Below are 23,061 nucleotides of genomic sequence, written 5' to 3' on the forward strand. Positions count from 1 at the left end.
AAAAAATCTGGATGTATCAAGAATATTCAATATATAGCGTGCCTTCTGTGTGTTATGGCAAACCAAGCATACAGTTATTGAAGTTGAGCCATCTTAACTCTGTAATCATAAAATTCTTCTAACACAGGGGGCTAACAAGTACTCGTAGGAATGCAGCTGCTAATGGATTCTGTGTTTGGAGGATATGCTTCTGTTTACTTACAAACAAATAGTTTGTATTGCTGGTGATAAAAGGGCTCAGAATTTTAAAACGTCCTGTTACAATTAGCCCCAGTGTAGATTACAGACAGCTCCATTTACTAAATGCTGGGACTCCAACAGCAATAAAATACATGCAAGAATGGAAATAGTTTTCAGCTAGCAAGCAAGTTCTAACATAACAGCAAGGCCTGTACTAACGGAAGTTGTCCTTTTTATTGTTATCTCTTTAATTTATCTCGCTTTCCTGTGTAAACTGCTCACTATTGTGCAAAGAGAGGGTGTGTGTTAACTTTGGTGACATTGTGTTACTCCCATTAAATAAGGCTGTACACAGGTTTTTTTCAGCATGACTCTATTCAGGATATTTTTTTTTTCCCCCCAAACTGCATGAGCCAGTTCATAAGTAGTAAGAAATCTCATTCCTACTTTAGGTGGTATAGCAATAAATTCACTGTCCCAGTTAGTAAAAAGATTATATAGAAAAAGGAGTGATTTTAATATATTTAGTATGAAAGAGTAAAAAGGTGGGGGAGAGGGTTTTATGAAATGAGATGTTCTGTTGTAGACAATAATGGAAAACAGGTCTGAAAATGCTGAGTTGGAGTAATGAATGAATAATGTCTAAAGTTTATCAAAACTGAAAGAACTTCTGATGTGAAATGAAGCCTCCTAAGAAAATTGTGTTCTGTGCCTGTTTTGCTTTGCTGTTGTCGCATGTCACGCATGAATGAAAATGCTGCATTCTCTGGGGAGCGGTAAAGCTTCTGTGTGGGTTGTTTATTTCCTTAATCCCTCCTTCTTCGTGATTTCCAATGTCAGATATAAAATGGAAAGCCTGTAAATACAGTGATTATCATACTGATTATCAGCTGCATCAGGGAACGCCCTGGCTGGCCGTTGTAACCCTAGCAGTCTCCACATGTTACAGCCACTTAGATTTTAACCTGACTACTTTATTAGAGACGTGAAGCTCAGTATGAGGTGCCCTAGGGCTGCACAGATGGGTTCTGCTTGTTTCCTGTTCTCACTGTTATTGTGAATAGATACTAAAAGGTTCTCATCGCTTTTATCTGGTTAATTTACTTTGAACTGTCCCTGGCATTCAGGGCCTGCCTCACATTCTCACCATTTTGCAAACACCAAACTGTAGTCTCCAAATGCGTGTTTTGACCTTTATTATCTTTTTACTGGAAGGGTCTTAATTCTTAAAGGGATGCAATCCTGAGAGAGGCTGATTCTTAAGGGGCTGTAGGCACAGTCTTTAGTGAAAGAAGCTGCTCAGGAGTGATTCAGAGGTTCAGTTGATAGGAGAGAAGAAAATTAAGATTGCTGTTGTTCTTTGGCATGTTCAGACACCCTTAGATTAGAGGTCAACTGCAGGAAAATCTATGATTGTGTGCTAGCTACCATTATTCATGTAGACGGGCAGCAGACCAGGCTAAAAGATGAGCTCTAACAGGAAAATCCGAAGATGAGATACTTTTTAAGAAATGTGCAATCATTTATCCTTCCTTGTGGAAGGGCCAGGTCTTTCAAACCACATGTGCTATGCATGGGTGCCCCAGCACAGACAATTTAGATGAATTCTCTCAAAGTCTTCCACATAAGGAAACACTACTTAACTGGAATAGTTTTTATTTCACAGACATAAGAATGTACTGGTGTCCAGTTTCCTGGCCAAACAATAGTTTAACACAGATGTTAATGTCCTGCTGCACTGGGACATTAAAGAAATCCCCTTAGGACAGATCAGTGTAACTTCCAATTTCAATTGAGCGACCAAAAACCTGAGGTTAAAGAAGTAATTTGGCTACAATATGCAATTTTTAGTCCATTTTCTTTTTCTCTGCCCCCTTCTCTCTCCTTTATTTCTCTTATTTTTGTTTTTTTTCCTGTGTCCCGACCCCATTTGAGGCTTTCTTGATTGTGTTGCAGTTCATTGTAAGTGCATCACTTTAGAGTGGAAGCTTGCAGGCTTCTTTTTTCATACCAGCATAGGCTTTGTTAATCACATGCTGCTTTAGGAAAACACTGCATGATATCTTTGAACCCTACACTCCTTCTTGACAGCCAGGCTAGCAAATGTCATTGACTGTGTGATGTACAAGAAGGAATTCAATTGTAAGTAAATTGTCAAAGTGGCTAACCTTGCCCGCACCCAATTGTCAGGACCATGATTCAGTTTTTCTGTCAACATCAGCTAAGGCTAACCCGGTCAGCCTTATGTTTCTGCAGTGAAGCAGCCTGAGGAGTTGTGCTTTTCAGCTTATCACATTTTATTAACCTCAACTTACTGTTGCTATAATCAATTGTACCCACTTCAAATTCTTATATTGCCCCCAAATTGGCAGATCATAAAGGTCCACAAGTATGTATTTTCTGCAGCACTAAAAGCTGTCACAGGGACACTGGACTTGAATGGTTTGGTACAGTAGTTATTTTTGTTTAGTTGGATCAACTCACCACTTTGGCTCAAGACTTATCCCTCTATTAATATCACTTGGCAAAGATCATCTGGAAGAATGCAAGTTAAAACATAAAGACTTTGAGGGTTTTCTTCAATATTTGCAGTAGAAAGTAAGTAAGGGAAAAACATTGCTATTGTCTTCTGTCTCCTTGCTTCTGTTTAGAAACAGATTTTAACTACTCCAATTAATATAAATAAGAAATGAGGACATTCTGATACCCTGATGTTTCTTATGTTCTTTCAGAAAAAGAACATAGTTAAATTGCCTAAAGCAGTGATTAAGACATCAGAGTATTTTAAAATGCTCATCTGATTCCATCACAAGGGTTTGAGCACATTTTGTGATCCTGTTTTTTTCATGCACTGTAGATGACAAATGATTTTCTAAAATGGTTTGATAACCAGTATCCCATGAAATGTCATACGTAAATGGAGATATGATACAATTTCAATTAAAAATACGTCTGAAGGATGTTTGTCTGGATTTGAAGTAGTGGTTTCCTAGTCAAGGTCCTATTTCCAGAAGTAACTTTCCTCGCCTGGAAAAAACATATTGTACCTTCTTTATTTGAACTTGTGAAATGTGTTGACATTGTACTGTTGTTGGGCTTGAGGGAAGGAGGGGGGAAGCTTTTGGTGCGACTATCAGAAATGAACAACTGTATATGGGTATATTGAGATAATCATGTAAAAGGAAAACTGGCTGAATGAGTTTCAGAATGTGTTATTTCTTCATTATCTTGCACTTTATAATTAACTGTTCTTTTTTTATTATTTCAGGAAGCTGCCACTTTTGCTAGAGAGCAAGGCTTTGAGGTGAGTTAACCCACAATTGCACACTAAACAGATCCTAAAGGTTTTTTTTCTTGCTGATAATGAAGTTCTTTTGGACAATGATTGATGTGCTATTATACTCTCCAAGCCTCGCAGCGGTTGCCATGGAAACTTGGCAGTCGTCATGGTTTCTTTGTTCTGCCAGCTCAGTGTTATGACGCACTCTGCTAGGTCTGCACCCAACATCGCCTACAGATGTTATTTATTGAATTTTGAAAAGCCTCTTGGGAAGCCGAGAGGTTGGGCACGGTTTCAAGCTGCCTCTGCAGATATGGGACCTGTCAGTTTGTTCAGTTAAAAAGCTACCTCATTAGCTGCATTACACTCCATAAGGATTCACTGCTAAAGCAGTGGTGAGGCAAGACTAAATGGTGAAATATAACACCGCTTAAATAACTTAAACCCTGCCATATGCGGATTATCATTATGCAAATGAATTTTAGAAAGGTTGTATATAAAATTGTTAGGTACTGATTAATGTAAACCATGCTTCTACAAACAGCTTCTTTTAGAAGGGGTGGTGTGGAATTTGTGTTTCAAAACATATTCGAGTTGGTGTTTTCCATCTGTGCTCTAAAAATGTATGATCCTCTACTTTCCTGAACACTGTTGATTTTACAGTGATTTTCAGAGCTTTTGATTTCATCTTCTTGAGGTATTTATTTGAATAATATCTTCCATTGGCTAAATTCAGATCACTTTATCTAGCGAGCTATCAGCTATTGGTCTCTAATGCTGAATTCAAATAGGCAGGTTTTAAATACTATAATTAATGTGACAACGGTTGTGCTAATTTTGCAGATAGTAAGTGATCTTACTGAAATCTAAATTGCAGAACTGAACACACATAAATCCTTTTACATGTTTTTTCACTGGAATAAGACCCACCTTAATTGGTTTGTTTGTAGTTTAAAAGAACAGATAGGAGTTTGACTGCTCAACACCCATTTTGCATAAATAATAGAAGCCGCGCAATTCAAACTGCATCGCTTTAAGAGCATGCCACTTCTGTGTGTGGATGATTGCATATAAAAAAAAGAGGGAAAGGCTGACAGCTTTTGTTCTACAATTTAGGTTTCTTTAGAACCATACACCAGCAGGTATATCAATGCCATTGGAGTTTTAGATATTAAAATTGTGGGCTGTCCCATTTCATTTTATGTTTCCCAAATTCATGTGACTGCTTTGTAGAAATCAAGACTTTTTATCACTGTCAATTTTCATTTGTATAATCTGTATTGTTAGCATAAAAATACACTTTGAGTTTATTCTATCAAATGAATGAATTTCACAGATGCCTCAAATATAATATGAAGCATAACAAATTATTGGTACCCTCTGGTAGCTAGACAATAAAAAAGAAAGGAAGTAGTGTATTAAGTCTACCCATTCTATATTTTTATTGCCCCCTTGAGCTAAAGACTTTGAATGTGCCTGGTTTAAATTCAGTTCTAGTGACAAACTGCTTTTGCTGGTGTCTGCTAACTACCATCATATTAACCTTTCCATTAGTGCTTGCTTAGAGATTTTAGCACAGTTCCTTCTGAACATCCTAAATCTGCCACATTTGATTACAGCATATCAGTAAAGTGCACAATGATTATGATCTTATCTCTTATTACCCCCTTGCTTGGCAACAACTCACATGTCAAGTTTACTGACAGAGATGTGTAGAACTGGATAAGTGTCCAGAGTCTTGTTTTCCCATTGTGCAGTGGAGGCACAAAAAAATCACACTGCTAGTGAAGTATCTTAGGAAAAACTTAAAGAGCTTCAATTAGCCTTTCATTTAAAGACAAGAAAAATTTCCAGCAACTCTCAAAAGCTTGTAAAATTGATTCTGTGATTTATATTGAGAATAGAAAACTGGCAAAATGTGGAAAACTAAAGGAAAGGAATCAAGTGACCAGAGCAAAAATCAAAAGGAAATTGATCATAGAAGTGGTGAAAAGTTGCTGGTAGCTGAATTTGAATTGCAGCCCGGAAAAAAAATTATTTTTTAACAAAAGTAATTAGAAATCTTTTAGCATAGATAATAAGTTGTGACTAGGTTTGGGTTTTTTTTAATTGTCTCTTTTTGTACTTCCCAGTAATCTCAACAGTATATGTGGTCTAAATGAATCTTTTAAACATGGATTAAGTATATCTGAAACAATTTTTGAAAAAAAAAGAAGTACAATCAAGTCAACTTCAGAAAGCACCTTTTCTGAAGAAATAAAATCTTGTCATAAGCAGGAGAAAACACTTCCATGACACAAATCTGTTTTTTCCTTTGTCAGAAAAAACACATTCAAAGCAATTTTTATTTTTATGCTTCACCTTACCAAGAGTTAGTTTTCCATTGTACTTTGCTGAAGTACAAGGTATTTTTGTAAAATCAATCACGATATTTGAAGACCATTATTTCCTTCATTTTGTCTCCTGACCAACACTTATCTGTAATAATCAAAAGTAGAACATTACTTCTGATGCAGTCTCTTCTGGAGTACATCAGTGTTTTCTTTTTTTGTGAATTTTGTGCTTTATGACATTTTAAAATTATTAAATAAATAGTAAATTCACTGTCTGTAAAGACACTGCTTCATCCTAGTTGTATGTTGCAGTCATCTCAGTAATCCATTATAATAGCCACAATTTTTATCCCAGGGAAGCTCTTGGACTTGATTCCCCTTGAAGTGGTAGAATGGCTGTCAGTATGTTTTAACTGGCGGTTTGGAATATGTTTCAAATAACAAAACTGCCAAGATAAACGTTTATGAGGTTTTGTTTTTACAAAATGGTAACTTGCTGTTTATTCTATGTAGGAATTGGGAAAAGAAAATCCTAGTTTAACATAAGACTTAGGGTTCAATTCTGTCTGTCAACCCAAGAAGTGAAATTAAACAAATGGAACAGTGGGTATCTAAGGGGTTAGTAGCAGCTGCCATGCAAAATAATTTTTCCTGATAGAGGCAGAGGTCTCCTCCTAAGTATGTTCTGGTTGGGGAACCAAATTAGAGCATTTGGGTACCCTGGACCAGATTTACGTCTTCAGGTTAATGAGGTACACTGTACAGGTCCACTGTTTTAAGTGGATTTATGCTTGCTTAGGTCAGGGTGATGGTAGTCCCAACTACTGTGTATTTGTTCATAGGCAGAGATCAGAACACATAGTTTGACTAGCAGTTTTAACTGTATACCTCTATCTGATCCTGGGGTATCTGATGTACTTTCTTTACATGCATATATTCCACTTACTGGAATTAATGCCACATGCAACGTTTTTTTTCAAGTGCAGCATCAATAGGCAAATCATGCTTTTGTGAGATTTGTATGCTAATTTCGTTAAATAAGATTCAAGTGCATAATTGGATATATGTGAGTATCCCGGGAATTTGAGACGCATTATAGAGGCTTTAGGACCACAAACCAGTACAGTCTTACCGCTTAGCCATGCCTGTGAGAAAGTCTTGATAAGTGTGCAAGTACAAGTCAGGGCAAACCAAATATTATTTATTTCAGCAATTTGAAAATATTGTGTATATTCTGAACAGAAATAGATTACAACATTTAATGATGTTTGCCTGACAGTGAAATGAGGGGCATAGTACCTCTGCAGTCTTAAGGTGTAAATATTTGCATATTATAAAATGTCACAGTTCTACCTTCCAAGTACAACGTAATGTTAAGGTGGTGATATACTGTGGAAAAGTTAAAGCCGCCTCAACACTGAGGTTGCAGCTCTTCCACTATATGAGCTCTATTTTATTTTCTCCCTTTGGAAAAATTTTAGTATATAAAGTGATACTGGCTAAAAGGGCCAAGTTAATTCTCCCAGAAGATGCTATTCAGTTACTTTCAAAGTCTGCACAATCAGACGCATGTCTCCAAACCACTCTGTTTTGAAATTTCTGCATTTTAAAAAATTGCTTTTTTTTCCCCTAAATACCTTCCTTCTTCTGTTACATGCTTATTATATATTTAATTCTTCCTGAAAACATATGTGCTTTTCACTTTCTTTCACTGTCTACTTTATTTCATCCTTTACCATCATTCTTCACTAATCTTCTTCCTCAGGGTCCTCTTTCCCTCATATAAGTTCATCTTTATTCTTTCTTAAACTGAATAAATCACCTCTTGATTGTACCATTTTCTCCTATTATAATTTCCACACTTTCCTTTTAAAATTCAAAGTGCATGTAAATACATTGCACATATATCTTCAAGCTCTGATTTCTGTGCCTGCTTTTCTCCACTGTATATGTGCCTAATGAAGTCACCAGTCGCCACTTCCCACTTAGCAAAAACTAAACACCTCTCTTTCCTTTGATCTCCACGATGCTTTATTGTATTTTCTAGTTCATGGATCTCTTAATTATCAAGGCCTGAAATCGTTCAGTGTTTAGGTGAACCTTCAGAAGCCTACATATTACCCAGCTGGAGGGCTGTGGTTCTCCATACATCCCCCTGTTCAACACCTTGTGCCACCAGCAGATACCTGCTATTCACAAATCTCTTAAAAGGCATTTCAAAACAGAAGAGCAGCAATTTCAATATTTTTCTCTGTCATCTTTAAGGGACTCCTTGCCTTTGGAGAATTAGGGGTAAGATGGTTCCTGTTCGCTGTCCTCAGTCCACACAGAGGGGTTCAATGTTCTTCTCTTTCTTCTCTGGTGAAGATGTTGCCTTCTAAAGGCTATATTAACAGTCTAAGCAGGAGGAAGGAACAAATAACACAAATGATACTGTAGTATATGGAAATTAAAAGTATGAAAGAATTTTAAAAAGAAGTAAAGAGACCAGTAAGTAAGGGGAGTTTATTTTCATATTTGGCAAATGTGTATAAATCAATGGGCTCACTGGCTACCAGAGTTGGGGGAGAAATTAAAGGGAGGCCAAGAGTATTGCAAAAGAACTAGCTAATTTTCATATAAATAGATACTGGTAAATATATAGCACAGGCATATTCTCTGTCCATAAGAAAGGTGAAGTACTTGAAGATCAACAAGGTTAACAAAAATCAGGACTGAATGGTATGCAGATTATAGTTCTTGAAGTGTTTAACTGACCTGCTGATAGAAAATTATCAATCTCTCGTTAAAATTGGCAGCTGGAGTCAAAATAGCACATGCTGTACCTGGGTTTCAAAATATACTACATACTGATTTTGAAAGATGAAAGTCCATTTATTAATAATATAAATTAATTGTAACAGCTCTGGTAAATTACTTGAAACTACTCTGGACAGCTTTATAAATGAACTCTATTCATTATGTAATTGTGTTAAAAAATTAGTTGGGATTCATAATGAACAGGACACAAAACAATGCAGAAAGTATTGTTATGTTTTCATATATTCAGTACTAGTCCCTCACCAAATTAGCTATGTTTCACTACAGTTACATATGTGCAAGAGCAAACATGGAAAAAAAGTATGGTGTTCTTTAGCACAGATGAATAAAGTGGGACACAGTAAGTAGCACAGAGAATAATTATAGTCTTTCTTAGTTTTCGTAATGTTAAAAAATAAAAATAAGAAAAAGAAAAAGTATACATTATGGCAAGAAATAGGTTCACATATACCAAAATTAATTTGTAGAATTTACTGACCTGAGATAAATCTGAGAGCAGAAGTTTCCCATGTAGCATTATAAAAGCATTTGATATTTACCCAGGTAACAGGAATACCTATATTTAGATTAGATTGAAAACTAAGTAAATCAGAAATTGAAATCCTGGTGTTTCAGATCATAGGGCAACTATGAGAATAGGAAGGATAATATTCCAGTGACAAGTTGTGCTGTTAGTGTTTCTTGCATCAAATTAAACATTTCAAACTTGTTGCTGTCAAAGACATTGGATGGATCAGAGGTTTGGTTCAGTATGCCAGTTTCTCTGTTCCTAACTACATGCACTATGGCATACAGATAAAGTCCCTTTAAAGTAAAGACTCCTGAAGTCTTTGCAGTTTAGCCTTACTTCAGAAAATCGAGGATGTTCTGTGCTCCACAGAGTATACCTTTCACACTTTGCTTCCCAATTATGCAACCAGCTAGTGAGCACAGAGCATATCTACCTGGGCTCCACACCCTCTAAGGTGCTGCAGTGTACAGTCAGTTTACTTGCTGAGACCAGTTGCTTTAGAGAAACAGTATTTGTAATCCTGATGAAATCGGAGGGATTATAGTACTATAAAACATGGCTAAATTGGATGAAAATCAGGCTCAGAGTTTATCCAAAGTATTCTCTTACCAATTTTATTTTTAATTTTATGATGGGTAAGGTTAGAATCCAGTCAGCAGCAAAGAAGCCCACTAATTGCTCGTTAGGAAATGCTCTGTAATTCCTTTGTCAGCTTTGCAGTTTTGCAGCAATTGGAATAGCTGAACTATCATTATCAAGATTAAAAACAATGGTCTCATAGTACTACGTAAACCCTTAGGAGAATGAAGTATTCCTCCTTTTAAAAATCTTCCTCTACTGACAATAAAGTCTATTTTATACCTAGCCATAAGGAAACAAATCTTTGATCTGCTAATAAAGTTCTAATCTCTCACTGCTCTAGTATGCCGGTAACAAGAATTTTCTTTCTCTCTGTTAATAGACTGAAGACATTAAAGAGATAGCCCGGAAGACACAAGCCCTGCCAAAGGTGAACACTAAAAGGCAACGAATTGTAGTCTTTACCCAGGGGAAAGATGACACTGTAATGGCTACAGGTATATTTTTCAAATCTCTGCTGTCACTCACAGTAAATATTCTAGTTAATCTATTACACGTTGTGGTTTTACAAATTATAGCTGTTAAATGGTAGTCAGAGCATTTGCCTTTTGATGTTAGTCCATGTTTCTCATCTGTTATGCTTTTATTTGTTTTAAGATTCTGAATTTAAGAAGTTAATAGTTCACAAGAATACCCAAGAATTCAGTTCTGAACATCTTAAGTTCTTTTTTTATAACATAGGTCTAAAATAATTGATCCAGTTGGTTTTACTCAGATTTTTATGACTTGAGATTTTATCTGTGTAGCCATCTTTGCTGCAAACAAGAACACACTATGCCTGCTGAGAACAGCTGTGCAACAGTATAGTATATTTAAACATTTGTGAAGAGGAGGAAGTGAAATCCAGTACTAAGTGAATTTCCAGGCTTTTTTGCTTTGAGCAGAAAGTCTCACTTTAGCTCTTCTCAGCCGTCTGCTCTTCTATTCTCAAAGGAGTACGTGGGAAAAAGGTGTTTTAGCAGGGATACAAGTAGTTTGTGCTGTCTAAATTGGTGATGTACGACACACAGATTTAAGCATTATAAACATGACTGCCTACCTTTTGACAGTCTCTTTAATTCTGTCCACCTATGCTTCCAGACTAAATAAAGCTATTAAAAACATGTGCTGTGGCAAGCCATTTTAGTCATTCATTCCTTCACAAGGTAAGTTATTAGTCAGGGCTGAATTCCTCCTTTGGAAATCAAGTGAAGTTGAGGAAGCTTTGTACCTGAGGGACTGGCACTTACTCACACGGTATTTGCCTCAAAATCAGAATTGGCTTCAGATTGTGGCTGCAGGGCTAGGCACTAAGTAGGTATGTCACTGCTGTATAGATCATTCTTAGCAGCAGTTTGAGTGATTTTTCCAACAGTTTACTTCCTCCCCTATTTTGTTAGCTACAAACTGGTTTAAAGGAAATAGAAAGCAGTCACTGAGAGTTGGGAATGTGTATCTCACTGAATAATGATGGAAGTGTTGCCTCCAGAAGGTTACGACATTACGTGAATGACCCATATGGAGGCACTCTACTTGAGTATTGTACAGTTGGCTGAAAAATAGCAGTATACAAATGTTTTTATAGATGAGCTAGTAATAACAGTAGTAAACCTAAATCTTATATGTAACCCTCCTGTGCTGTTATTTAATTTTCACTGTGTACTTATTTTGTTCTTCAAACTGGAGTTGTTAACAAATCCATTAATCCCTTCTTTGATATTTTTACAACTGGGAGCTTATTTGAGGACTGACACTTGCTAATCTTAGCTGTTTGTTCGCTATGAAATGAACTTAAATTAGAGAATGCACTTTATATGCGTGATAAATGCAAGATGGATAGAGAGTGTATGCAATGGTGTCAGCTACAAAAGCAAACATGATAAATGTTAAGGCAGTTTGAGCCATGGGATAAGCTATTCAGTGCACAAGCATAGCTGAATCTCTTTGCTATGTTGTTATTCATGGCAGCCAAATAAATGTCAATAATAAAAGAGAATTAAAGATTTTCATTTCCCAGAGGCAGTCCTCTAATACAGCTTGATCTTTCATTTCATTTGTAATTCGTTCTCATGTCAGGATGCAATCATTCGCCAGGCTCTGTGTGTCATGTTAAGTCATTTAATAATGATTAAGAACATAAAAATGTTTGGCCTGTGGGGCAATTCTCAAAAGAGATACCAATTTGTTATTGTTTTCCCCCTTTTTCCTTCCTTTGGTGTGGATCGTCTTTTTCCCACCTCCTCACATTAAAATAATAATGAAAGAAGGAAAATGTGTCCCTTGATTTAGCATATGATGATACCACAGAATGGCATAGAGTAATGCTAACACACTTATTTCAACACTAATTAGGTCTAGTTGTGCTTTGAAACCTGCAGTGGAAAGTATAAAAAGTTTCTAAATGATCTTTGGAAGAATTACTATGTTTAGGAGTAGTCACCAGTATAAAATTAATTTACTTTTTCTAACGCATAGAAGAGGAGTGCATTTTTTGAAAAAGCAGGCTGTGTGTAGTTGTTTATCCTGCCTTTCTGAGGAAAAAATAGTCTCAAAGACTTTGTGCCTAGATTAAAATAGTATTTGCAAAGTCAGCTATGGATTTGGATATACTTGTTGGTACATTCTGCTCTATATTTTGTCCAGGTTAACAATAATAATAAAAACATGTTTATTAGTTGGAAGACGTTTCTGTTAGTAGTGACTCGACCAGATGGGATCAGTATCCAGGCAAAGGATTCTGCTCTTTTTTCCCTTTTACTACTGCCTTTAATTGTCCTTCATCAGCTGTTGGGCAGATCACATATTCCAATGGTCTTAGTTTATGTCTGAAAGAGTGCAGACTGGAGCTGGAGCTTACAGTTGCGAGAGTAAGACTCCAAGGTGAATTTGGCCTTTGTGGGTTTTCTACCTTTTGTTCCTCCTTCGCTTTCCCATTTTTCCCATGGAAAGGTCTCTGCTCTCTGGCAGCAGCGTGGAGCATCATTACTGTGAGCCATGGGAGTTAGAAGTCAGTGGCTTGGATTGGGCTGCGCTCTGTGAAGAGACGCAGCCGGATACCTCCCTCTACCCTCTTCTTTCCCTTCATCCTGCCCATGCATGGCAAGATGAGACAGGCAACACTGAGGCCGTAAGATCATCCTTAACAGAGCTCTGTTTTGCCTGTCAAGGCCTCTGCATGCTGTCCAGGACAAGACAGCCATGGGGCTAAGCTGGGAGAGGCTGGCTTACAAGAGGAGGAGTGCACCACTTCCATGAGTTATGTGTAGGTTGAATGGGGGATCAGGTGATGGAAATAAGAACGGGGACACACTTTCATATAGGTCTGGATGAAAGGAAAGGAAATAAGATGGATAAAAGGTGTTGTTGCAGATTGCCAGCTCTTTCTTGAAAGGGCAGAGAATTATACATGCTGGAAATTAGATGTGGAATTTCTTTTTCTTTCTTTTTTTGCGGGGGGCGAGAGGAGAATGAAGAAAGTCAGATATGCTAGTCATTATATGTGGAGAGGACTATGGCAACAGTTGTTGATTCCTGGACATTCCATAGAATGGAAGTATCAACAGGTATTTGATGAGTAGAGCATAAGGCAGAAAGGCAGAGTTTGTTACAAAAAAGGAAAGAAAGATTGATCAAAAAGTTCTGAGAATATAGCTCTTACAGATGAGGGAGAGAGCTTAGACTAAGACATCTAAAACATATACTTCCTCCAAAATTCTGGCCCAGATGTGCTGCAAAGATGTTTAGTCATCTTATGAATTGTTGCAGTTTACACAACATTGTTTAATGTCCGCCAAAACCACTGGTGGCTCATCTTAAACCGACCACAAGCTGTAGATACTCAGGCATGGATTTACGAGCAACTTAGAGGTCCACGCAACTGGATCAGATCATGAAAATAGTAAGAAGCAATAACTGCATCAGCAATCACAATCTAAGCCGTTCCCATTTGTCAGTCCACCTTCTCTGTCTGAATTATTTGTGTTTTCAGGGAAAAATTTCTATCTCTCTATCATGGAGCGCACTGGGTCTTTTTACTGTCTGTTCATATCTCCTCTGTCACAGTACTCCAGCCCCAAGGCCCCTTTTCTCTCCCCTTCCTTCCTGTTCTCTGTCAGTAGGAATAATTGCAAGGAAGAGTCAAGCTCCAATTCAAGCTGAGTGTGATCAGAGTGTTTTATAGGAAAGGAAAGGAGTGTTTAGGATTAGCACACAGGAGCTGTGGCACGTGTAACGTTGACTAAATTAACTGTCAGCTTCTAATAAGACTCCACAGAGCATGTGCTCTGAGGTTGTTGTCTGAACTTTTCTTCTTCATGCCATAGACTCATAGAATAGTTTGGGTTGGAAGGGATCTTTGAAAGTCATCTGGTCCAACCCCCTGCAATGAGCAGGGACATCTTTAACTAGATCATGCTGCTCAGAGCCCCATCCAGCCTGACCTTGAATGTTTCCAGGGATATGGAGCATCTACAACCTCTCTAGGCAACCTGAGGTGCATTTTTCTGTGATGTCAAATTTTATCTTTTTACTTGAAGACATTGGATCTTCTCAGTGACCCTAAGAATTAGCACTGACAAAAACATTGTCATTTTCTCTAGCATCGGTCCCCAACATGACTGAATTTTGATAAAACTCTCTTGAAAAAAAATAGCCTGTGAGAGACACCTGTGACAAAACCTTTTAGTACAGAGGATTATTATTTGGGAAAGGTACTAGTAACTGAAAATAAGATCTATGGACTTGCTTACCAAAAAGTTTATTTGAGAAACAGTATTGCGTAAATTCCTTGTGCAGATGCTCCTTGTCCATATTGGGAATTACTTGGCTATCAAGACTCTAATCCTACTACCACAGCCTTGTTCCACCACATCCCTTTTCCCAGGCCTGGAATTCTGGATTTGATTGGGAATTGCTGAGCTAATGGAATACATTCATTTCATGTTTTAATACTGTTTTCTGTAACCACAAAAAGTAAATATGCAGGGAGAGTTAATGAACACATGCAATCTCCTGATTTCAGCAGCTGGAGCTTTTAAGAAATGCACCAAAAATCACAAACTCTGGCAAAAACATATATGTCATATCTATATGTGTGCTATAACATTTGTCAGAACCAAATGCTGTGAAAGCTATCCCTTTTACAGAGTTGCTCATAACATATTTAAACAAATTACTTTTGGTCAGATACATTTTATGACTGGTCTTGGCCCAAAGGGAAATCTTCGGAAAGTCTGAGCAAAATCAGTTCAGCAATGGAAAAACATACTTTTATATTGAAATATTTGCATAATTGAAAAACAGCTGAAGCTACAAACTTTAATCGTGGCTTGTTTTATAGCTTTAATAGAGGAAAGAAAAACAATCCAGATTTAAAGAAAATCACTCCAGCATTTTTCAAGTTATGAATGATGAAATCTGGCATGTTCAGACATGAACATAGAATTTTCCATTCTTTTTTCCCCCCAATGTTTGCAAGACCACCTCTGTTCAGGACACATTTGTAATAACCTCATTTGTTAGAACATGGCAGTAAAAATGGATTATTTTTTTTAAAGGATTCAAGCATTAAAGCCACCTCATTTGGGGCTACTAACCACTTACATCTTCAGTTTTTGGGATACATTACTTGAGATAGTTCAGGAAATGTATTAGCAGTGCTGGCAAATGTGGTAAAAGAGAAAGGTCCATCTTAACAATTTCTTAGTGCACCTACCACATAGTACATACTGAAATAGTTTCGTGAATTTCTACTTGTTATTATTTAGTCTATTCCATAAGTTAAATGGCATGTGCAGTGTAGCTAAATTAGTATGTCTCCATAAAACTCGCAACATTACCAAATTTTAGAGCCTGCCTACCAAGCTTTTGATGTTGGTGTAATACTAGGCATTTGCCTCTACCTATTATCTGAAACAGGATACTGAGCTGAATGGATGTTGATGTTATCCAGTACAACCATTCTTAAGGTAATATATGCAGATATATTTATAAATTAAAAGTTTTTATGTTTGGATAGAACCAAAACCTGATCTAAATGAAAATAACAAAGGTATGGATAGTATGTTTCTATGAATGACAAAGCTTATTTTACTTTATAAGGATATGTTAGATCTTAAATATTTCAGGTGCGTTTTTAAACCATTTGTTTTAGAAGGGCTGTCAAAACTGTGGAAACTAGAGTTCTTAGTTCTTTAATCATAATGGCATGATGCTGTATGCTTTTTGGGGTAATAAAAAGGCCCGATGTTCAAGCATACAACTTACTCTAAACAGAGGTCAGTATGTTTTCTTTGTCAGGTTGTGCTGCAATCATAGACCAGCATGTTACCTTGTAAGCCTATCTATAAAACATAGAAGTATTTACTACTATTGACACTGCTGACATTTTATGGTGGGCCTGTTTGTAGCTCCTCTTTCTGTAAGTTACTGAGTATTGTGTGTTCTCCTCTAAGAAGCAAGAAAAAGTGTTATTTTTTTCCTTACATACAGCTTTCATGCTTAGCCTTCTAGACAGGAAAACCTTGACTAGCTCTTTTTATCAGCCAGCCTCTCTATGTGTTTATACAAACAAAAGTAGTGTCTTGGACCTGGGGAAATTGTAGTTGGGTTATATTAGAGTGTGCTCTCTTTCTCACAGAACTGCATACTTTCATTCTTACCTATCCATTTATATTCACAAATAGAAATAAAAGTTTAAAAAACAAAAATGGATTTAGGAAAAAATGAAATTTTAGTCCACTAATGGCATAACAAATGAGCCAGAAAGCCCAATAGAATTACTTTTAGTTTAGTTGTAACTTAGGAAACCACAAAACCTAAATTAATAATGAACATTTGTTGATAGGGATTAATGAATAGCAAAGCTGGTAATACCTTTTTGTAACTGAGACCACTCATGATTTCATGCTGTGTGGGAGAGGCAGTCTGAGCATTTTATTAGACAGCTGAAACACATTATTAAAACCTAAGTCCCTGGATACTGGTATCTTGACTGGACTTAAAAGTGTTTCAAGTGTTGCATCTCAAAGAATGCATATACATATATGTAAATATATACATGTGTATAAGTAATGTGCGTGTATGTTTCAGTAATTTCGTATTGATCTAAGAAAAGGACATCTTTTGTAGTGTCATGTGTTAACACACCAGTTTAGCCCAGAGGCTGGGAAATCCCCTTTTCCGTGTATAATCACTAATAATAAGGAATTTTCAAGGCAAAACTATGCCTCTTATTAAACCTAGCTCAAATTTCTGGTGCTACAATGAATTTACATTCTGGCATTCTGAGGAAAAATTACCCCTTTAAGCTCTGAAAAATGCATGTTTGTTGAAGGACAATAAATAAGGACCCCTATCCCAATCCTTAGGACTAGGTAGTATTTCCTCTTACACAGAATAATTTCTGTATTTGTTTCTCGGATACAAATACATAGATTTAGGAAGTCAGATTTTGTACCATAACTCCAAAAAGGATTATTGGAGGCATAACAGTTAATATACAGATCCACTGCTTAGGTAGCATATATGATGTTGGAGGGGCAATATAGAGTGAAAGAGTGGGAGCAGGAGTGAGGCAGACGAAAAGTCTGTCTAACCCAGTATCTGCAACAGTGTACAGCAGTGGGTGCTTGTAAAATTGGATAAAAACAGAACAAATCTATAGTGATACTTCCATGTCACACTCTCCTAGTTTCTAGTGATCTGTAGCTTGTGAATTTCTGAACTGGAGATGTTGGTTTTGTGCTTAATAGTCCAAAATGGGATTTCATCATACATTATGTCTTGTGATAATGAGTGTCACGGACTCTGTGTTATGTAAAGAAATACCTCCCCTTATTTGTTTGGATTCAGCCACTTAAGAACGTTGCTGGCTATCTCCTGCTGCTTGCATTGCACAGGTAGTTCATAATCATCCCATATACAGTGTCTTGTTACTTTTGATTTTGCAGAACTCTTGCTTATCTCCCCTTCACTGGTCTTTTTTCCAGTATTCTTTTCTGTTCATATTCTGTTTACATGTTCTTTGTTTGCTCCATAATTCTGACACCAAGGCCACCCTTCACCGCACCTTTTTCACATCTTCTATGCTCTTTGTGATTGGGGGACCAGCATGTTCAACTTGCAAGTGCCTGAGAAGTTTACAAAGTGGTTTAATTTTGTTGTTTCCTTTGTTCTGTATTCCTCTCTTAATAATTCCTAACATTTCATTTGATTATCTGGCTGCCACTGATGATTGATCTGACATTTTCATAGAATTATCTGTTGTAACTTCAAATTTTCTTTATGGTGTGGTAATAAGTGGTTTAGAGCCCATCATTGTGTATTTAAAACTAGAATTGTTTTTAGTATTTGCACCTTTTTTACATTGATTAACAAAGAATTTTATAGTCCATTAGTGTGAGACATTTTGCAATTCTTCACACTCAGCTTTTGTTTTTACTATCCCAAATAAGTCTAAATGTATCACAAGAAGATGGTACACACTACACTGAAGAGCTCCCCTCATAAATGGTGTATATATAGCCTGGAGGTGCTAACAATAAACAGGTATGTACAGTTAACATCAAGACTGGACTTAGGCAGGGGTATTTCAATAAGGCCAGCTCTTAAGCCACTTGAGGCTTGTCTTGCTTGACTCTGGAGAGCAAAGCTAAATAAATTTACAGTAAGGCACTGCTTCAGGTGCCATTAAATCCTAAATGGACACTGTTGTTAAGGCAAGTACCTTAGTACACTGTAGCTTAATTTTTTTTTTTTTTGAGAAATGATGCCTTCCCTGTGATAATATTCTTCAATTAGACCCTCCACATAGAATTAATTTATCATAAATTTCTGATGCCTCCTGTATGCACTTTAAAACTGGTACCATTTTACTGGTGACTTGAGTGAATTGTGAGGTGGTTCATACAGAAAAAATTGCATCAGCACAATATTTTTCTGTTTATTCAAACCACAAAACAACAGAACTACTTCCCAGAAATCCTGAGAGGACAGAATTGTAGTAATTAAGCCTTCTGGTTACCAAGGCAGGCCCCTACTGTTCTGGGTAGTCATGGAAGGAATAAGGATTCACCTTATTCATTCTATGGCTACGTAGTCCTCAGAGCTCAAGAGTCTGAGACTTGGGTCCCTGGCAGATTTAAACTGACAGAAAAATCAGAAATCACTGGCTCCTTCTAGGACACACATTTCCATCCCCTATTTTTCCTCCACCCTGCCAGCACTTCTCCACCTGCGTGGGGAACCAGTTCAGCCGTCTGCACAGGCTGACAGAAACCTACCCTGGTAAGTTCTTGAGCTCTCTGAATCAGCTCATCGCAGGGTCCTGGTGAGTGCTAGTGCCAGCATGGGAGGAGAGGATGCGGCATTTGTGGTAGAAGGAGACAAGGAGGAGGCTATAGCATCTGCACACTACAGCGGCTGAAGTTGCTGTGGAGACTCACTCTGAGGCATAAAACATGACATTTTATTTTGAACTTCTATCTAGCAACAAAGACTGTAGTTCCAAAGTTGGGAGGAGAGTTGCTGGTAATATTGTAGAATTATGTCTTCAAATCAAAGATCAAAGAATAAGGGGACAGAGCCATAAATGTACGATCAGAAGGGAAATGATCTCTTTGACATCTCATATGCTGAAAATCACCAATTTTATCACAGAAATATATTAAAAGAATTGTGAGACAGCAGAATCAGGCACTCAGTAGTTAGGAAGCATGGGAAGTAACGACAACCTTCCAGATTTAATTTGTGTTTTTCACATGAACAAATTATGGATGCTTCTTTGTCAAGGTTATCTCCTGTTTTCTGAAAATGACACCTACCTCTCTTCATGTAAACCAAACATGAAATTCCAGTGACTTACAGTTTTTCAGCAACTGTTTTTGCAGCTACAATGTTATGTCAGTCTAAATATATCTGGCTTTTTGAACAAACTGAAGAAAATCCAAACCTACAGTATTCTGTTTAATGTAAAATAATTATCCTAAAAACTTTTCATTAAACTTATGCTTTAAGTTTAAAATTCAGCATTGTTCTTTTCTATACATGCATTGAGTTGCTGCAATATTCAGTATTGGACACTACCCATTTCTCCTTAAAAGCATATGCTTTAATGAGTTGAAATCTTAAACCCATGCTTTAAAGGTTTACAGTGCATAGGCTTTTCACCTCCCGACACTTAGGTTCAGATTATACTAACAGGGTGTCTATTTTATGAAATTAATCAGATAGTAATTGTTTTACCAATAATTTTTATGAAATATATTTTCTCTTTATCCTAATTTGGTATGATTAGTTTTTTCATTGTAAGAAATTAAATGTATGGCTTGTTCAGCAGGTTTCATAATAGATCAATAATTTGTTGGCTTAACTTTTTTTTTTTCCTGTGGAGATGTGAGAAGATCAATGTCTGTAGTGCCCTAGGTCATGATCAATACTTTTAATAAAACTTCTCTTTTTTTTTTTCTTTTTCTGTTTTTTTTTTTTTTTCTCTTTCTATGGTTTTGCTTTTATTAATGAGCTTTTCCCTTAGTTTCAGACCATTAATGGTTTTCAGATAATGTCATACTTCCCAAGGTCAAGGCCAGTTTGAACTTATAACTCTACTTATCAGTGATTAAATCTATTGGATGGGCTTAGATGTGTTAGAAGATGTAAGAGTTTGAAACACTGCTTTCTAGAGGCTCAAAGTTAAAACAAAACAAAATCTCAACCTTTTGGGAGGGTAACACATTAAGGCTTTATTTTAGTTTCCTTCTTAAATAAATAACAATTGTCTTATTTATGGATCTCCTATTGGCATTAGCATTGCAAGTAACTACTCTGGCCTTGACTGCTCTTCGGTTGAAGTTATTAAATACTCCGTATTGAGTTTTATAATAGTATATTGTTCATTTTGCAAAACCAGTTTGAAATAAGATAAAATATCCTTTGTTCATTACTGAAATTCTGGATGAGAGGGTAGCAACTTACCAAAGTATGCGTTATCAGCAGGAGTGCTTGCAGAGAATGTGATATTATTGTCTCTGAGGCTCAACCCAGTGTCTTTTGAAATCAATGGAAAGATCTCATTAACTTCATTGGATATCGATTATGGCCATGGAGAACTTAAAACATTCATGAATATTAATGGTTTATACTGATCCATGTGTCTTTTTGGTGTATTATACCTTGTCTGCAATCTCCAATTCAATTTTTGTAGTCTTCCTAGAGGTTATACAAAAAGTGAACTTTATGTATGCTGAAAGTTATGATAACACATTTTATCTTAAGGTATCTTCTTAGTTGTCTGCTACAAATGAGGTGCTTAAAAAACTGGACCCTTTGACCACTGGCACCTAGGCTGAGTATCTTCTGTAGAAGATCTTTTTTTTCCATCGTTTTGGCAGTGTTAGGGTTTTTTTGTTAGGCAGCAGTTCACTTGACAACAAATCATCACAGAGGAGTTTGAACAGCAGAATCTCTACTCAGAAGGTGCCCTACAAACTCTGATAGCCTATCATCTTTAATTTAGAGATTTTATTTCCCATCTTGTGATTACAGTTGAATGAACATTGTAGAAAAGTTTAAATTGTAGCTATCCATGTCATGCTTTTGCCATAAATGATGGAACTTATGTTTTCAAGCCTCTAATCTTCACTTGCTCAAATAGTCACTATAAAATAATTGCACAGAATGGAAGGAGAGTAAAATGTGGGTATGTGTGATGACCCTGGAAGAAAATTAACTGCAGGAACTGACCCTTTGATTAGAAGTTTCTCTGCTGTAGCATCCCATTGCAGGCAATAGAAGTTGTGGGAAATAGGGGGCTGAATGGAATACAAATCCTTAACTCCAGGAGGAACAGAGCAGAGATCCTGGCTAGTGGAAAAAGTGTACAAAGGGGAGGTTTGAATGAGTCCTGCTTCACCTGACTTTGGGGATTTAGGATTCGTTTTGTGTAAGATGACAAAACAGCTTCAGTTAACATTCCGGGGGGCGGGGGGGTGAGGGGGAGCAGAGGAAGACTAATTGGAGTTCTTGAAAATGGTTAATTGTCAAAAAGTGGAATTGTGAGATTTTGTTATCAGTTTGACTCAGTGATTTCCACTGCAGGTTTTACAGATAAAGCAAAGTGGAAATTGTTTAAATGCTGTATCTCAAAAGTAGGCTGTGTACACTACTCATATACCAATGACCCAGCCTTCACACACCTGAGCATAATATTGAATATGAAGTGGCAGTTTAGATATAAACCTCTGGATACCACAAAAATAACATTTATGTAGTTGATCCCATTTGAATGAAAGTAGGATCCAGCTTACTTTCACCGTAGCTGTTTTCTTTGTTATGAATAATAAAGTCAGTAAAGAAAGCAGACCTGATTTAAAGTATATACAGACAGGAGATTTAGTGGATACAGTAAACATGAGCTGGTTTGATATTGTTAGGTTTTGGCTATACCTACTGAATGATATAATACTGAGTTTTATTTTAAAAGAATACATAGAGTTGTCTGAAACCAGGGTTAAAGTTTGGAAGGCTGCTTACATTGATTTTGTTTGCTGTAGTCTGCTACCCTGTGCCCCCCCACCGCCCTCCTAATCCACTCTGATTCCTCTGCCTGCCCCAGTGATTAGCAGTCAAAACTAAATCAGAGAGGAGTCTATGGAACCAAATATTTATGTCCTTTGTAATCTGACACTGTGATATTGTACTGTGAACCTGAAAAGATGCCAGGCCATGCATTGTGGCTAAATAGCAATTGATCTCAAATGAAACTGCAGAACTTTATTCCAAATTGTTGGCTTCATAAATTTGATAATAAGTACATTTCTTGATAGAATATAAAAGTGCAATAAGCTATGCACGCCTTCTCTTTCCTCCCCACCTGTCCAATTGCAGAATACTGTTTGTACAGTAGATTCTTGTTGCTGACAACTGAATAAGAATTTTTAGGAGCAGTTGGCTATCAAATGATGGCAAATTTAAAGGTTATGCAAATTGTGCCAGTACAGCCCAGCTTGTTTCAGACCTCTTTTCTCTATTATCATATCAATTGAGTCAGCTCATAGTAGACAAAGCAAGGTTATGGGAACCACCTAGAGCATCATGCACCATTAAACATCAATGCAGCATACATGAACATCTGCAACAACGATCTTATTAACAGAGGGTATAACGGAAGGCAATAAATAGCTTTCTTAGTCACTTAATTGTAAAAAATTTAATAACCTAATACTTGCATTATTTATCAACATCAAGTTGGTCAAAAATTATGCAATGATGGTAGATTAGATTACAATACCTATTGCACACTGTAAAATGCTACAAAAATATGA

General features: G+C 36.8%; 1 protein-coding gene across 4 annotated transcripts in view; it reads left to right on the plus strand.

The window, feature by feature from the left end:
- The window catches only part of ADK (adenosine kinase), a 289,605-nt gene that overhangs the window by 237,616 nt on the left and 28,928 nt on the right, over positions 1-23,061 (plus strand). For all 4 annotated transcript variants that reach the window (XM_032982148.2, XM_042797253.1, XM_042797148.1 and 1 more), the window contains exons 8-9: positions 3,449-3,484; positions 10,086-10,200. In XM_032982148.2, coding sequence (XP_032838039.2) covers positions 3,449-3,484; positions 10,086-10,200 — 151 coding nt within the window. The remainder of the gene's footprint in view (positions 1-3,448; positions 3,485-10,085; positions 10,201-23,061) is intronic.

This window comes from Tyto alba, unplaced genomic scaffold (assembly GCF_018691265.1).
Source record: "Tyto alba isolate M040663 unplaced genomic scaffold, T.alba_DEE_v4.0 Super-Scaffold_1, whole genome shotgun sequence".
NCBI classification, from domain to species: domain Eukaryota; kingdom Metazoa; phylum Chordata; class Aves; order Strigiformes; family Tytonidae; genus Tyto; species Tyto alba.